The following is an 18,096-nucleotide window of genomic DNA, read 5'->3' on the forward strand; positions in this document are numbered from 1 at the left end:
GATGGTAGTCCTTGCGCAGGCTTGAAGCAGGAGCCACGTTGCAGTCCAGTTCAGCCACCACCGGTTGGTGGTCGGAGCTGAGTTCGTTCAAGGCTACCGGCTTGGACAAGCCGATATTTGTCAGGAACAGGTCTAGCGTCGATGGGTTGCCCGCCGGTGAGATGAATGTTGGTTCATCCGAAAACCAAACGGAATACAGCCCATGCTGTGAGTGGTCGAACAGGAGACGACCGTTCTGGTTCTGCTGGTAGTTCCGCCAGGCCTCATGGCGAGCATTCAGATCTCCTCCAACTACGAAGCGGGAACCGGTACGGGTGATGGTGGACAGGTCCTTCTTGAATTTAGCCGCTAGTCCACTGCTGGCGGCACACTGTCGAGGGCAGTAGACGGCGATGAACTGGACGTATCCAGTCGACGACTTCACCTCCACACCAAGGGCCTCGATGATAGTGGTGCGGATATGGGACAGAGTGTGGTATTTTATTCCTTTCTTGACGACGACCGCAACACCACCACCCCTGGAGCTGGTGCGATCAAGCCGGATAGTGTTATGGTCAGGCAACCAGAAGCTGTCGCCGGACTTTAGATGGGTCTCGGTTAGAAGGCCCACGTCGATGCTGTGCTTGCGGAGGAAGTCGGCAAGCTCAATCTTTTTTGCTCTTACAGAGCAAGCATTCCAGGTGACGATAGTTAGCGGTTTAGACGCCATACTGGATGATGAACTTACCGAGCACTTGGATCTGTTCGGGCTTATTGCGGCACTTACGAAGAGCACCGGACATGTTGACGAAAATTTCCATCAGTTCATCCGCTGTGAACAGATCGGGGTTGTTGTTTTGCGCTGTTGGTTGTCTCCAGAATCCAGGGGGGGATGGAGAGCTTTGACCAGCAGAATCACCGGAAGCTTCTTGAGGGGGGGCGGGTTGCACCCGCGAATTCGCTTGCCTTTGCTGGGGAGCACGAAGAGGCGGAAAATCCTCCGTCCTGAATGATGGGGTTTTGTCCTTCTTGCGTCCTGGTTGATTGTTGCTTGACGCCAGCTTTCGGATGCGTTTGAAGTCCTCGCGTTTGGAGCACTGTCTGTCAGAGCCTTGATGTGCACCACCACAGTTAGCGCATTTTTATCGCCACGGCTCCATCCGCAGGGCAGTTGGAAGTGGCGTGTTCTTGAGCGCAGTTGCTGCAGCGTGGCTTGATGTTGCAGTTGCGGGTACCGTGTCCAAAATTGAGGCACCTCTGACACTGCGTTACGTCACGATGACCACCACGGTATGGCTCCCACCGTACGATGATGGAGTAGATCGATCGGATGGCTTGTAGCGCATTGAGCGTCACCGTCCCTTTCTGGAAGTGCACCAGGAAAAGACAATCCGGGTACGTCTTCACGTTTTCATCTCTCCTTGTCATTCGGAAGACAGCGATTGGGGCTAGCTTGTACCGGTTGATTTCGGCTTCGACCATCTTGGGGTCGAAGTTTGGTAGGCCCCTGATGACTACCTTGAAGGGCTTCTCACCGGGGATGTCGTGCGTGAAGAATTCCGCCTTGGTATCCTTCAGATATTTCACGGCCACTTCGTACTCCGCTTTGGTTCGGAGCATCACCTTGGTGCCGATCCTGCCGAGCTTATACTCAGCTGCAACGCCCAGCGATGAAAGATCGCCAATCAGCGTGTTGAGTGGGACTTGCTTCACCACCAGTGGAGGAAGCTTCATTTTTGCTGCACTCGGGCTGGCAGCAGTTTCGTTGTCGACGGCATCACCGAAATCACCAATGACGCTGACGTTCGTCGCGGTGGCATCGTCCCGTCCACTCGCACCATCGGACTGGCCTTGATTTTTCTTCCTCTTCTTAGACCGCTTCACCGTGGCTGAGGTGGGATTCCCTACATCGGTGGGAAGAGTAGCGTACCTATTCGAAATAGGTACACTCAAGCTACCCTCACCGCTGTTCTTCTTCTCCGTTTTCTCTCGGAGCCTGCTCCGGGAGCGCTGTCTTCCCATCACACGAAGCGACCGACACTACTGACGACGCGATTAAACTGCGAATGTTTGGAACAAACTAGAAACTTTAGAACAACTCGACAGAGCGAGCAAAGACCGAACTGTACTGCTTGACGTTCAAGCAGAGAATGTTGTTGAGGAAAAGCATGACAGCAGCGCTGTTTTATATCTTTTCAGGTTCAGAACCTAGGGCGGAGCAAAATGTTTCTTTTGTGCAGAATATGTAAAAGAGGATGGACTTTGGATGTTAATATAATTGCATATATAGAGGTACCAGATATGTTTTACTGTCAGTTCTTGGTAATTCATCGAGTGTATGTCTCCTATTAAGCAATATTTTTTTTTGAAAATGTTAGCTATGCATGTAAAAAATTAATTGTTCATACAATGTCCATGTCTTTTTCGGGTTATTGTTAAGGGGGAGGGGGAGGGGGTTGTTAAGCGGGAGAGGGTTTTACATGCACGTTTTTTCAAGTCTCATTCCTCATTGTGGGGTGGATACGCCGTGATCCACCTTTAGCCGCTAACCTAGTCCTGCTTGATGCAGGACCTAGTGCCACGCCGTCCGAAGCGGTAATGAGCAATAGCATGAGAGCAGCGCTGATTCAGCGCTTTTCAGGTTCAAGCAGAATGATGTGCAACCAAGTGGTATTCGTTTATGATGACTGGGTTTGGGAAAAAGGCTTATTTCATGAAATCAGTGATATAATTATCATTTGTACATTTTCAAAAGTTTAATTGCAAAAAAAAAATTGTAAAAATATTTATTTCAACAGGTTCGTAATGTAATATCCTATCGATTGGCGTATTTGGTTTTTAATTTCATCTATAAATGACAAAGTTACAAGCGTTCAAAACCTAACACTCCTTCACCACACATATTTTTTGATTTGCACCCCAGTATAGTCGACAAAGACGTAGTTCTACGTCAAAAGAGTTAGGATTAATATAAATAATAAGAATTCTTTTGTATAGAACGCTAAGCGCGCTTCTTCGCTCCCACTATGGCAGCGGCCTTAGCGCCCTATGCTAAATCAATGGTAAAATTAACAAGTTGTTTAGGCTCTGAACCATTTGGCGAATTTTTTTTAACTTTTGGTTAAAATTTGACAGATGGAAAGTTATCAATGAACCCTGCTATCCGAGCATAATTACGAAAAATAGAATTTTAGCTGTAATGAGCAACTGCAAGCCGAGAAGTTCTCGGTGCGTTTGCTTTTGATTTTACGAGCCAATATAAAATCAATATAAGCCTCTTATAGCACATCATACGAAACATTTCGTAAAATTGGTTAACTGAACTGCAGTAATTCAAAGAGAAAATCGATTATCGCAGTTAGGCCCTTATGATTTTGAACGTTGGATTTGTTTTCTATTGAAGATTTGTAGGTTCATTGACTTTTAGATTTTTCTTCACAAACAGAATGTGTCGATTTAAACATTTCTGAGGGCTAGCTTCGTAGTTGAACACAGTTTCAGCACCTCTAAACGCAATAAAAACCTTGATAAAAGCATAGTTTTTTTTTCACAATCGGTTGCACGTAAATCGACAACACTGGATACGATGATTGATCATTCCTACACACACCTTCGTTATGCGGTGTGTAGGAAAATGGTAAACAAAACAGTTTTATCTTCGAAATTTATCCATGACTTGCGTTTTTAACGATAAAATTGAATATAAATATTAATTAACCGACAATTTGCTTTGAAAGAAGATTAGTTTGAAAGTGTATCTTTAGTAACACGTGCCGTGATTGTTTTTAGTGTGGTTCCGAATAATGAAAGCTAGTGAAAACAGGTACATATTGATAGTTCGTGCCTTGAGCAGAGCAAAAGCGACTGGTCGAATTTTTTTCATATATTTATTTCGATCGCGTGAATGAATTGAACATACCGTGCCGATTCAAATTTCGGACACTTAAACTCGAATTTCGGACACTTTTAAAAGTTGATTATCTCGGTCGAATATGATCCACATGTCTTGTAAATTTTAAATTTTTTTGACTAGTGCCCTCCACGATCATCTCACATTATTACTTTGTTTCTAACTGGATGTAATATTTAATTAAAAATGAAAGTGTCCGAAATTTGAATCGGAACGGTATTTTGGTGGAAAAGTATTATAATATGTATCCAGTTCTTATTTACACAATTCTGATCCATATGTTAAGGTATTTAATCAGTCATGTACTATTTTATAGATACCAGAACATGTTTAGTTACTGATTGTGAGGACAGTCATTGCTGCATGACGTACCGTTTCACCTTAAAGTGTCCGTTTCACCCCGAATCACCAACAAACTAGCTCATTAAATGGATTGATAATCTCATCGTAATTGCTATATAATCTCACCATCATGATGTCATGAAGTAGTATTTGCTGCACTATGTACATGTCATGTCAAAAGTGTTTATCTGACATTATCTTCAATAAATTTTATAACGATATTTTTTGCTGTAGTCCTAATTACAAGATAATAGAAGAAAATGATTGTAACACCAAAGTGCCCAATTATCCCACACAATGATTCCGCAAATACGCCACATTTCACTAAATTCACACATCCAAATAAGCCCAATCCAATCAAGCAGGATGGAAAAACATACAATAACACCACGCGAGACTGCGATACACCCATATAGTTAGTCGTGTCGTGGCGCACCATCACCACCGTCAATCGGTGCTTCATCTTACGCGCGCCAAGTTACGACAGAGAACACACCATCATATCTACAAGTTCGCATACGAGCTCCAAAACGCACGTGGAGTGCCCTGCTAGCCCATTCGCTACAGTCACCAACTACCTAACCGTCTAGTACGCAGTTCGATTACTAAGTTCCGTTTCACAGCTCCTTCACTTTCGGGTGCAAAAATAAAACAGTCCAACAAGAAGTTGTATAAGCCCTAATGCGGAAGGAAATGATGTCCACTTATCCGAACCCCGTGCGCACAGGTCCATCATCATCAACCACCACACGCTTGCCGCGCGCCGGTAGACCGTCAACTTCGCACTGTGCTATCAACTTTTGGCTTTCACATTGATACCTTTTTGCTTCCATACCAGGAAGACGTCGACGACGGTGACGACGATGTGGTGTTGTTTAATAAATAATGAAAGCCATACTACCCTACAGCTTCTGCTTACTTTCGGAATCTAATCTCCCGTGTCGTTCAGCAAGATACGCGATTGCTGCCGCTCGTTCTGCCTAAAAGCTGCTGCTCTACGACGGTGAACCTGGACGTGAAATCGCAATGTCCACAGCAACTGCCAGATATTGACCTTGGGCAGTCTCGCGGTTGGTCCATCGGATCTTCTTCGTCATCGTCGTCGCCGTCTTTTGGAGTGGAGTTGTGTTTTGATACCGAAAACGTGCATTCGAGCTAGAGCATTCCATCGTTGACTGTGTAGTGGCTCTTGATATTGTTTTGCTACGTTTATTTGGTCATCTCAAGGTCCATGGAAAAAAGTGCAATAGGCAGATACTTTCTCAACCGTGCGTGGATCGTCAGAGTGCCTTTCCAAATGATTTGGAATTTATTTTTGATGGAATAACAAATCCTTAACGGTGTGTGAATGAATGGAAACGATGAGATTGGAATCGGACAGTTGGAGTAGTGGTTGCTAGAGGTCTTTTTTTTTCGGTATTACATTGTTTTGTTTTCGTTGAATTGGATTGTTAGTAGTGCTTTTGCTATATCGAGTGAACGTTGTGGATCGACGAGCGACGACGTGCGGCGCAATCGGTGTAAGTTTACGGGATTGTGGGGTTCAGTGGGGGTGAATTGATCATCTTAGAAATCCGGATTAATTTAAAAAAATGCAAGTTATGAATTTAAAAAACGTTACTAATGAAAAAAAAATCATAGTAATACAATACAACTTATTGTCACAATGCAATAAAACCAATTGTTCACAGCATAAAAGCTATGGTTAATTAAAATTGAAATACAATCAAATATAATGTTATGTTCCATAGAACTTATAGTAGATGTACATTTAACAATAAATTCTATGTATCATTTTTTTTTTGCGAAAAATGCAATGGTTAAACCCCTTTTAATTTATTGTTTTTGTATGGTAAAATTTGCAATCTTTAGGTTAATATATGGTTGTTGTTGGCTCTTATAAGCAGGGAATCAACACAGAGAGAACAACCAACACAATAAAGACAAAACTCTTGCGATGACTACCACGCTAAAGTCTCTGATAAAGGTGAAAATAAAACGGTTAAATTGCTTGCAATCTTTGTTGCAACAATTGCGGTTTATGACATAACTTGGTACGGGTCAATGTTTGTCTGAGCCTTGCTGTACTCAGGTGGCGTTTAGAACAGGCCATGGCCTTCATGACGTGCCATATTGAGTATTCCAGCGGATTAAGATCGGGGCTGGATGGCGGCCACGTTTCCTTCGCCCAGAACGGAAGATGTTCCTGCAAAAACTACTGAGTGCGGTTCGAGGTGCGGCAAGAAAACCCATCTTGTTGAAATACAACATTTGTCTTCGGACCGTACTGTTCTTTGATCCACCGAAGAACATACTTACTTAAAATCCCGATGTAGACCTCCGTGTTGACCTTGTCGCCTTCTGGAATGAACACCGGGTCCATTTTTTGCCATCGGAAGCCACCAATCCAAACACCCTAACGCTTGCAGGATGCTTAGTCAGATACACGTTCTTGTGCTCGTCAGCCACGTCTTTTAACGGAAGAGAACTAATATACCGGTCGTTTCTGGAATTTGATACGGGATCGACGGTAAACATGTTCTCGTCGGTGAACAGGATTACCGGATTTTTTCGCTAAAGGAAGTTCAAGATTTTCTGGCATCGTTCGACTCGTAGCTCCCGGATGCGGTTGGTAATCATGTGAGTTTTTTTCCGTGCCCTAAACTTCGCCCCGCAATCTTCCTTTACGATCTTCCGTGCCGTAAAGTCACTGATCCCATGTTCCTTAGCCTTTTTCCTTATGCGTTCACTGGATTTACTCGAATCTTCCTTTTGATAGCTGCGATAACCCTCGGAACCCGAGCTGACCTCGGACGACCTGTGGCCACCTTCGCGGATAGTTGTCCTTTCTTTTCTCGGTCTAAAACCCTTTTGAAGGTCCACCGGGACACTCCCACGGCGATTGAAATGTAGTTTTGCGACATTTGCGCGTGGGACAAATCACGAATAGGCTGCCACTTCGTCATGGTGCAACTGTCAAACTAAGTATATCATTTTCTTTTGTACACAGTCTACTACGGTATGAGTTATAGGTTACGTGCATGCAAAGAAAACCAAGGCATTGAATGCACAGGTGAAACGGGAACCTTATTTGAAAGATGGTGCAAACATTATCACGCATACGGTATATCAAGAGCCACATGTGAAAAGGGCATACAAGCTTTTTGTAAACAAACCTTTGTAGGCCCTCTTCTCGCCATCCGAGGGTCGCCCACGCAAACTAACAACATCATCGGGAAGGGGAAACCTTCCCCTATCCGGCGATGTTGATGGTTTGCGTTGGTGTCATATGGGTGGCGAGAAAAGGGCATAAGAAGGTTTGTTTACAAAAAGCTTGTATGCCCTTTTCACATGTTGTTCTTCATATGAGTTTTTAGGTAGATGTGAAGCACTTGATCGAAGTAAAAAAAATTTTTGCACAGTAGTCAAATCAATTTGCAGTCTTCATCAAAGTTATTCCACATAGACCTTCATCGTTCACTCATTTAACAGGTTGGTTTCAATTATTGTTTGTTGGTAATGTGTGCGCACAGTCAACAGCCATGGAGTTTGATGTTTGAACACTACTGGTGAAATGGCATTCAACCAAATTTTCCATAGTAATTTTTTTTCGCCTCTCCTTAGCTCGAACCCTAGCTACGCCCTTGACTATTGCCATCTGTTGAGCGCATTGCCTTCCACAGTCTGTTCAACAGATGGCAATAATGTTTTATGAACGTTGTAAAGTCTGGAATGCGCAAAAATTGGTCAACTTCAAATTGGTGTATTTCTGTTAAAAATACATTAAAAAAACCTGAAATGCTGCATTTGGAAGTGTCAAAATTTTGCTCGCGCAGCAAGATAATCCAACGTTGGCAAAATTGCTAGATATGGCCAAATCAACCGTGACAAACGTTTTAAAAGTGTTCGGGGAACGTCTGTCGACCGCCAGGAAGCCTGGAAGGGGCGATAATCGTAATCCGGACGTGGCAGTGACGACGAAGATGGTGGCGGTGATATATAAGCTCTCCATCCGGGACGTCGCTGGCAAGCTCAATGGCTCCCATACTACTGTGCAGCCAAGAAACGAGCCGGGTTGTCGACGTTTAAGATGGTGAAGGTGGCGAACCGAGATTACAAACAAAACACGTCGGCAAAGCAGCGGTCCCGAAATCTGTATACGAATCTGCTCACAAAGTTCGACTGTGTCGTCATGGATGACGAAACTTGACGGATTTCAAGCAGCTTCCGGGACAGGAGTTTTATACCGCATCAGAAAAAGGGAAGGTGGCTGAAATTTTCAACACCATCAAACCAAGTTCCCGAAAAAATATCTCGTCTGGCAGGCCATATGCACGTGTGGTCTAAAAACCGGCATTTTCATTACTACGGGAACCATCAATCAAGAGATCTACGCCCAGGAGTGCCTGGAAAAGTGGCTGCTACCATTCCTAAAGCAACATAATAGACCTGTGCTGTTTTGGCCGGACTTGGTGAGCTACCACTATGGGAAAAAGGCAATCGAGTGGTACGATGCGAACAACATGGTTGTGGTACCCAAAGACCACAACCATTCCAACAGCCCAGATCTCCGCCCTATCGAAAGATATTGGGCCTTGGTCAAACGGAACCTCAAAAAAAAAAAAAAAAAAAACTAATAAATTCATGGAAAACGAGCACCAGTTTAAATCTAACTGGCGTTCGGCGGCGAATAAGGTCGATGAGACCACTGTGCAAAATTTAATGGAAGGGACTAAGCGGAAAGTACGGCAGTTCGGATTTGGTAAACCAAAAGAATAAACGAACATGTTTTCCTTTAAATATATGAATTGAACTACCAAAAGAAAAATAAGATGATTTTTGTGATATGAATTTTGACTGAAAGAAACGATTTTTTGTCGACCAATTTTTGCGCGTTCCAGTCTTTATTGAAATAAAAAATAATCACAGTGTTTGTCTACGCACATGTATTCCCAATCTAAATCTGTGGTTAGGTCAAAATTGAGCTATTTTTTTGATCAGTAAATGATTAGTTTCGTTTCATTTCCCATACATTTTTCCATACAAAATTAAACATCCTTCCGCAAATCATAATCATAAGCAAATTCACTCAAATTTTATACAGTTTTTGGGGACCTCACTACGCATGAAAAGAGCAATAGGGTGCATGGGGTTGTAATGTTGACCCTCCCTAATGATGTTTCAGAGGATCGATTTGCAAAATTTTAAGGTCCAAGGTCTTTATGTTTAACCCCCTGATGAAATTAAGGTATTGCCGAATTCGGCCAGACCAGTTTGTTATTCTGTTTTATGTGGTGTCCATCTGACCCTCACTTTTAGTATGAATTATTTGGTTAGCTGCCCTATATGTATGTATATCCAAGTAGGGGTATTATCACATCAATTTGACGATAACTCAATTTAAATACCATGCATATTAATTAAATATGAATGCCACCGAAAACCATGGAACCTGAACTTACAGCCAATGACCATCATCAAATTTCTCATGCTTCCTTTCTCACTTCTTCCTTCCAGTTACGATGTCAACGTTCTTCACCACCAACCGGCACGGTTACAGCGTCCGTTTCTCCCCCTTCAACCCGGACCAGTTCGTGGTGGCATCCAGTCAGTTCTATGGGCTGGCCGGTGGAGGAACCCTCTACTTCCTGGAACTGTCCCCGGACGATAATTCAATCGTTGAAAAGCGAACCCATCACTGGACTGACGGACTGTTTGATGTGGTAATTTTGCGTCATCCGTGGACATTTCAAGTCAAAGAAAATTAATCGAATTTTCAATTATTATTTTAGACATGGTCCGAATCGAACCAGGAGATTGTGGTGTCCGGTTCCGGGGATGGAAGTGTTCAACTGTGGAATACCAGTGTGAGTGCCAACAACGGAGCTCCGCACATGGTCTACCGGGAACACAAGAAGGAAATCTACAGCGTCGACTGGAGCAAGGTGCCCTACGAACAGCTGTTCATCAGTGCCAGCTGGGACAGCACCGTAAAGATCTGGGATCCAATACGGAATCATTCGCTCAGTACCTACATTGGGCATACGCAGCTAGTCTACAATGCCGTATTTGCGTCGCATATTCCCAACACATTTGCCAGTGTGAGCGGCGATGGTATGCTGAAGATTTGGGATATCTTATGCTATGATCTACCGATAGCAAGCATCAAGGCTCATGAGGGAGAGGTTTGTTAGCGGAAGGCCATTTTCTGTCCAAATATATAAATAAAATTTTCATTTCTAGGTCCTAACAGTGGACTGGTGCAAGCACGATTCCAACGTCTTGGCAACGGGTGCTTCGGATGGTCTCATCCGAATATGGGATCTACGCAACTTTGGTATTCCGATAGCCGAACTCAAGGGCAACGAGTTTGCCGTAAGAAAAGTACAATTCTCACCACACAATCTGTCGGTATTGGCCAGCGTGGGTTATGATTTCACTACGCGGTATGTTAAGACACAATCCAAATACAAGCAATTTCTAAATCTCTGTTCGTCTTTCACCTTTCCAGAATCTGGGACTTTAAGAAGACCAACGAAGCCATGGAAACAATCAAGCATCATTCGGAGTTCACCTACGGATTGGACTGGAACCGGAGACGACCAAATCAGCTTGCCGACTGTGGCTGGGACTCGTTGGTGCATGTTTTCAAACCGGACTGCTTGGCGGAGAAGATCTAATGCCGAACGCACCGTGCCACGCCAGGCAAGGTTTTTAATATTGATGAGGAACGGTTTTAACCCAATCTATAGATTCGAGAATGCGACAAAACGGTAAACCAAATTGTGATTTAGGAATTAAGTAGTCTAAAAACGAACAACTATTGGACATATTATTGAACTATTTTAGCAAAAATGAAAATTGCTATCCGGGCAGGTACATAATTGTAATATAGATGAACAAAGAGGAAAACAAACAAACTATCGGTTAATGTAAAAACAAAAATTAGATGTTTTGGTCACTCGGTGTAAAATGGAAGCAAAATTTAAAACCGTGTCATATGGGGGTAATATGGGTTTGTGATGGTATGCCAAAAATAGTCGTAAGGAGATTCGAGTCACTTTAAGTTATAAGGGCGATGGTTTATATTAAACTGTAAGATTGTTTTCTATTTTATTTACGTGTACGTACTTACAAGGTATCAATTAGTTGTAGTTAAAAGGTCAAAATTAGCGAAAATGTTTTCTAAGTTCAAACAAAATTCTAATGTTCTGGAAATTATTCGATACTTCTGTTGTCAAATGTATTGTCCTTTGAAAAAAAAGTATAGTTTAAATAAAACTTGATATTTTACATGTTTTGGCAAATTTATGATGTGCCATGTAATGTTTGTTGTTGCCTAAGACATCTCCATAAATTCTACAAACTTAAAGCGGAATATGTTGCTAATCTTTAATGCAGCGGATGTTCAACCGTTCTGTGCGTGACGGAGTACCCGAGTGCCCAGTTCCCGTTTGAATAACACGGTGTGGAAAAAAGCAATAAATTCCTCACACACATAAGGGTTAATAACATACTAATAACGATTCAAATTACTAATACTTATTATTGCCAGTGCAGCCGCTGGTTTTCGGTACCCACCGCTAGGAGCGAAGCTTTTTCTGCGTGCACGGTCGATCAACCAACTCAATTTCGTCAATAGTGGATTTACTCAACAGTGAGTTGAATTTTCCGGGCTTTTCCAGCAGAAACTTCTTGAATATTATGAAAATTTATGGAGGTTTCACTCACTGTATTGGTACCGTAAGACGGGGTGACATTGGGCCAACATTGAAGAATGTTTATAGATGCGACTCGATTCAATTTTGAGTAGGTCTGATCGACCGGACAAGATCGATTAAATCAGCTCTAAAGTGAGTTGAATTCAACATAATTTTGTCAAAAGTGGATTTGGTCACAAAGTGAGAAAAAATTTCCGAGTTTTTCCTGGAAAAGCTTCTCGAATATGAACACAATCGATGAATATTTTGCTCTGTCTAGGAGTATACTAATAGATTGAGTGAAACCTCTCTCGATTTTCGTCATATTCGAGAAGTTTTTCCTGGAAAAACTCGAAAAAGTTTACTGACTTTGTGAGCAAATCCACACTCATAAAATAAATCACATGTGTGTGGAAAATATCCATGTGAATCTCACATAACTTTCATGTGATACCATAATTGGAAATTGCACCACTAAATCACATGAACGTTGTGTGTCCACTGAAATCTATATGATTTTTCATATAGAATTTCTTATGCTATGTGATATTCAGATAAAAATCATTATTTTTGTTATTGGAAAAATACTATGTGTGTTCCTAATAGAAACTAAGTGAAAACTTTTTTCAGTGCACTTTTGACACAATTATGTTGAATTCAACCATTCAACCAATAAACATTTCAAGCTGAACATTGCATTCGGTCCTAAGTAACGTTGATCGATTCTCTCCGTCGACTTTCTCTTTCGTTAATAACTTGAGCATAACATTTGATAACGGCACAAAAGCATTTGTAAACAAACTTTGTAAGGCCCTTTGCACGCGAAACAAAGTACGCCCACGCAAACCAACAACATCATCGGATAGGGGCAACTATAACCTTTCCGAAAGTGGTATTGGTTTGCGTGGGCGTACTTTCGTTCGCGTGTAAATGGCCTTAGAAAGTTTGTTTACAAATGCTTTTGTGCCGTTATCAAATGTTATGCCTGATATAACCGTTTCTTGATGTGTTTGCCGTATTAGATGCTAGATAAAAACTTCTTTTATCGATCTGTGTGCTGAAAATACCTTCTTCTTCTTTCCTTTATTTAACGTCGGTCTCTGTTCCGCAATCTAGTGCCAATCACCGACGGACATCGATTGCCATCCATTGACGACAATCGAATGTGCAGGAAGGCAGCTTCCACACCTGCGTAGGATATCGCACCCATTCAACACACACACATGAGCCGGGACCAACGGCTTTACTTCCCTTCCGAAGGAAGACGTGACCAGAGATTTTTATACCTCAGAAAAATCCCACCGACCTCGGCTGGGATTGAACTCAGACTCATTGGGTTGAAAATACCTGGGAATGTCTTTACATGGCCGTGGGGATACAAAGAGAAAGTCGACGAAGAGAATCTGTCAATGTTACTTAGGACCTAAGGGGTCGTCCATTAATTATGTCACACATTTAAGGGGGAGGGGGGGTTTGAAGACTGTGACGAGCCATACAAAAAAAAAAAATTTAAGGTTCATACAAAAAATGTGACAAAGGGGGGAGGGGGGTTGAAAATGGGCCATATTTGCGTGACATAATTAATGGACCATCCCTAATGCAATGTTCAGCTTGATTTGTTCAATTTTGGCCCAATGTCACTCCGTCTTACCGGATCTTTGAAGGGATGGTGGCTACCTTACATACATACAATGTCACCCCGTCTTACGGTACCAATACAGTGCTCGATTTGTCGTCCGTCCAAAGCTTTCGTGATACTTTCTTACACACGGACGATCAGAACCACTCAAAATTTAGTAGGCTGGAACCACCCACCATATGGAGGGGTTACCACCGACGAACTGACATGCCACAGGAGCATTTCGTGTGTCCACAATTCGAACTTTCAAACGGGCGATCAGATATGTCAAACGAGGTGAGACGCAAACCAAGGCAATATAAATTATACGTGGGTTCGTGTCCTTGCTCATGTTATGACGTGATCGGATGAGTAGATGTCGGTAGTGTTTAACTATTATTATGTGATGAACTAGCCTACGGCTAAAAATCACAAAAAAAAAAGAAAAAAAAAAAAAAAAAAAGGTTGTGTTTAACGTATTTTAAATATTGCGTCTTGGGCACGAATTTGAAAGTAGCTTAGATGAGCTGTCACGTCGGTTCGTCGGTGGGGTTACTGTATACCAATCGACTAAGTGAATCCTCTATCTTATGTTTGAGATTTTTTCCTAGAAAAACCCGGAAAATTCCACTCACTTTTGAATAAATCCACTTTTGATGACGAACCTTACTCAGAGAGTGAGTCACTTTTACTCATTCGTATGGAGAAATTTCCATAAACGTAGGTAATTTTTCGCGTGCTTTTAGAAATTTCTCCAACGAATGAGAAGTGACTCTCTCACTGAGTTATATTTACCACAGACCTCGCCACAGACAGACATACAAATTAGTACCGTTGTACTTCTTTAATCCAGTACCTCAAAACGTACAATTTGTGGTACTAGCTTAAAGCAGTACAATGGTAGTACAACAGTGAACTTTGTACGTCTGTACAAGGTATTAGTTTCCTTTTCAGTGATGGTCCTCTTAGGTCAATGTATACAGAGAGAGGTAAATCAGATCATGAAATATTGTTGTTTAGTAAACCAAAAAATCAAGTAAACGCAAGTAGTGACGTCACTAATTGCTTGTATCGTACAGGGGCATTACTCACACAACTCAACCGATTGCTCACCTCGGTAATCCAGCTTATTGCTGGCTGATGGCTACAAAAGCTTTGCACGGACGATGAAACCGACTCAAAAGTAAGTTGAATTCGACTTAATTTTGTCAAAAGCGGATTTGCTCACACAGTGAGTAAAATGTTTCGAGCGTTTCCAGGAAAAAACTTTTCAAATATGAGAAAAACCAAGTGGTCGATAAATACCGTCTACTCACCGCTATTTTCGGCTGTCCTGAACAAATTGAACTCATTTTCTGAAGATACCCTAATAAAAAAAATACCATAAACTTATCATAACCCAAATCATATAACCATTCCACAGAAGGTTTGGCTGATACCCGGAACACGTCGTTAAGCAAAATAACCATAACAATTTTATTAAGGTAACTGCACTGAACCAATATTCACATAATATTTATTACAAACATCACATAGTTTCATAATGATGGCAATTCATTAAATGTCATGTTAAAAACATATAAAATTCATTATGACTTTGCATATAAACGCAGATTATGTATGTTTTCCGCTGAATATTATGTGATTTGCACATGTGAAAAAAATGATAATCTGCTTGGTAGTGCTTTCAAGAAGTGAGAATCAATCTGTTGGTGGTTTTTAATATTTTACCGGATGTTTTACAGCGTTTATTAAAGTTATATCTATGATAAATTATAGCAATGCCTTATTATTTTAGGGCGTGGAACTCAGTTATTCAACGATTTTAAAGCTAGTTGAGATACTTTTTAGCAGCTCAAAGTTGGACATCAGAACACCGACGACTTAAACTGTAAGGGCCCATGCATTAATTATGTCACGCTAAATCGAGGAAAAAATTAACCCAAACCCCCCCCCCCCCCCACTTCCCCATATCGTCACGTTTTTCCTATATCTAATCCATTGCTTGTCACAAAATCTTAGACCCCCCTCCCCCTTTAGAGCGTGACATAATATATGCATCACCCGAGGCATCACCCCTAATCAAAGGCATAACAGCATATTCATGAAGTAATGATGAAGTAATAGCATATTCATGGATTTCGTTATTTTGCCAATTAGGTAGGGGATAGAACAGGAGTGCGTGATTTATACTTAGTTTCTACAACCCGTGGAAACTAATGACTTTAAATTGGCTCACTACTTGACTAGCCTATTGGTCCCAAGTACATCTATAAGCGTACCCCATTCTAGTCGAAATTCTAGTACTACCCTATGTTTGTTTTGATTCGCTATGAATGATTGATAGATAAAATTAGGAATTCGTGGATTCTCCTATGTTTCGAGGGGTGTATCGATTACCAAAGAGAGTACCAGCATAGAGGTAGCTCTAAGACTAGTAGGTTCCGAAGAAACGTGCTCAGCTCTGGTACTCTCTTCGGTCCCAAGCTAATCGATGCACCCCTCGAAACATGGGAAAATCCACGAACCCCTTATTTTATCTGTCAAACTTTCATAGAGGTGTAGTGGTAAGCGTGATTACCTCTCACCCCAGCAGGCCTGGGTTCAATCCCAGTCGGCACCGCCGGGATGTTCTGAGGCATAACATCTCTGATCACGCCTTCCTTCGGATGGGAAGTAAAGCCGTTGGTCCCCGGTTCATGAGTTGATGGGTCGATAGGTAGGGGCCAGGTGTGGGAGCTGCCTTCCTGGCCCGTCGGTAGCATTGGTGCTCAGCACGGAAAACAAGATCGACGGAAAAAACAAACCAAAGGAAAAAAAAGAAACATATTTTTAAAAACCAAAAACAAAATCATGCAGAATTCATTAAAAAAAAATCACATAAAATTCATTAAAATCTAACCAATAACTATTATTGGTATTTCACATACAATTTATGTAATTGTTACAATGAATGTTACCAGAATTAATTATTGAGAATTCATGTGATTTGCTTATGAGAAAAGCTACATGGAAAATAGCTATGTGTGATTTCAGATAAATTTTACATGATTAATATTGCGCATTTTGCACCAAATTAGACTCCTGCGCAGGCATGGAAAATCATTTACATTCATTTCATGCATTCATTTACATTCATTTGCCCCTAACTTTATTCATCAACAGAATTCCGCAAAATGGTATATAGAGCTTTTGTAGGTTTTGTTATAAGCTACAACTTTTGTGAGTAACTCAAATCTGTATCTCTTATGCATTATGAATTAGAGCGGGAAGAACTCGTTACCGTTTTTCAGTGAATGTAAAATACATTCACGGAAAAACAGTAGTGGCTTCTGTTCACTCTGGTTCGTCATGCATAAGAGATACGGATTTGAGTTGTTAACAAAAGTTGTAGCTAATAACAAAACCTACCAAAGCTACTTACATCATTTTGCGAAACTCTGTTAATAAAAAAAGTTAGGGGCAAATGAATGTAAATGAATGCACGAAATGAATGTATACACTTAGATTTTTTCGCCGAGATGGGCACCACCGAGCAGCTCGGCATTTTATTTTGCTGGATCTCAGTGACAAACTTGCCGAGATTCAGCTAACAAACGGGAATTTTGCCGAGATCTCAGCTAACAAACATATTTTATGCTGAATTTACAGCAAAATAAAATGCCGAGCTGCTCGGTGGTGCCCATCTCGGCAAAAAAATCTAAGTGTGTAAATGATTTTCCATGCCTGCTCCTGCGCTAAAAATAATTGCACAATAATATTTTCGCACATGCCAGAAAATTTAAAAATCGACTTGTTTGAAAGCAGTAACAGCTTTAGAACATTACTATAGCAAGCTACACTGTTGAATTAAAGCTCTAGAAAGCATTAAGAAGCTCCATATTTAACTTTTATGACCAGTGCGAAAATATTACTGTGCACTTATTTTTAGCGCAGGAGTCTAATCAGGTGTGAAATCCGCAATAAGTTCAGTGTAATTTATGGTTGACACTAATCACACAAAAAATCTACGTTCTTGGTAGAAAAATCAACGAGAAATAGCGGTGGGTGGATGGTCCCGCTACTGCATACATCGAAGGAGTGGTGTTCTTCTAGACTGAGTGAAATTTTCGTTGATTTTCCTCATATTCGTGAAGTTTTTCCAGAAAAATCGTGGAAATTTTACTCCAGTTTTTACAAAATTCAGCCGAATTCAACTCAATTTTGAGTTGATCTCACCGTCCGTGATATGAGCTTTTTTTTCCTCCCTTGTTATGGCACAGACCTGAGCTTTTTGTCGCACTTTCCAACTCTGATGCATTGCTGGCAACAATGCGCTGTCATTTTCAGCTGACTCGGGCATTGTAAACTGAACGCCCGTTCAGTTTGTTTTGTTTACGCGATGCAGTTCCGTGCAGCGATACCGGTAAATCGCTTCTAATCGTGAAATTGCGTGAATAGTGACAACATTTAAGTGCCCTCGGTAATTGTAAGTGCATTTCCGTTGCATTTAATCTGCAGTTTTCGTGAAAGGTAGGTTCTTTATCAGTGGAATATATTATAAAAGG

General features: G+C 41.5%; 2 protein-coding genes across 5 annotated transcripts in view; both read left to right on the forward strand.

Annotated features, from left to right (window-relative positions):
- The window catches only part of Pex7 (Peroxin 7), a 44,799-nt gene extending 33,257 nt beyond the window's left edge, over positions 1–11,542 (forward strand). For 3 of the 4 annotated variants that reach the window (XM_065224695.1, XM_065224698.1, XM_065224696.1), the window contains exons 2-5: positions 9,749–9,954; positions 10,024–10,416; positions 10,475–10,677; positions 10,743–11,542. In XM_065224695.1, the coding sequence (XP_065080767.1) occupies positions 9,754–9,954; positions 10,024–10,416; positions 10,475–10,677; positions 10,743–10,911 (966 nt within the window). In that variant the 5' untranslated portion in view covers positions 9,749–9,753 and the 3' untranslated portion in view covers positions 10,912–11,542. Of the gene's footprint in view, positions 1–5,099; positions 5,752–9,748; positions 9,955–10,023; positions 10,417–10,474; positions 10,678–10,742 lie in introns of those variants that run through there. The other variant, XM_065224694.1, reaches the window with a different exon arrangement.
- Positions 11,543–17,922: 6,380 nt separating this feature from the next.
- Positions 17,923–18,096, forward strand: part of barc (RRM1_TatSF1_like and RRM2_TatSF1_like domain-containing protein barc) — a 281,458-nt gene continuing 281,284 nt past the window's right edge. Inside the window, exon 1 of the mRNA XM_065224665.1 lies at positions 17,923–18,061. The gene's annotated coding sequence lies outside the window, so the exon portion shown is untranslated. The remainder of the gene's footprint in view (positions 18,062–18,096) is intronic.

This window comes from Ochlerotatus camptorhynchus, unplaced genomic scaffold (assembly GCF_037179485.1).
Source record: "Ochlerotatus camptorhynchus isolate MF236.1 unplaced genomic scaffold, CSIRO-AGI_Acam_v1.1 ptg000213l, whole genome shotgun sequence".
NCBI classification, from domain to species: Eukaryota; Metazoa; Arthropoda; class Insecta; order Diptera; family Culicidae; genus Ochlerotatus; species Ochlerotatus camptorhynchus.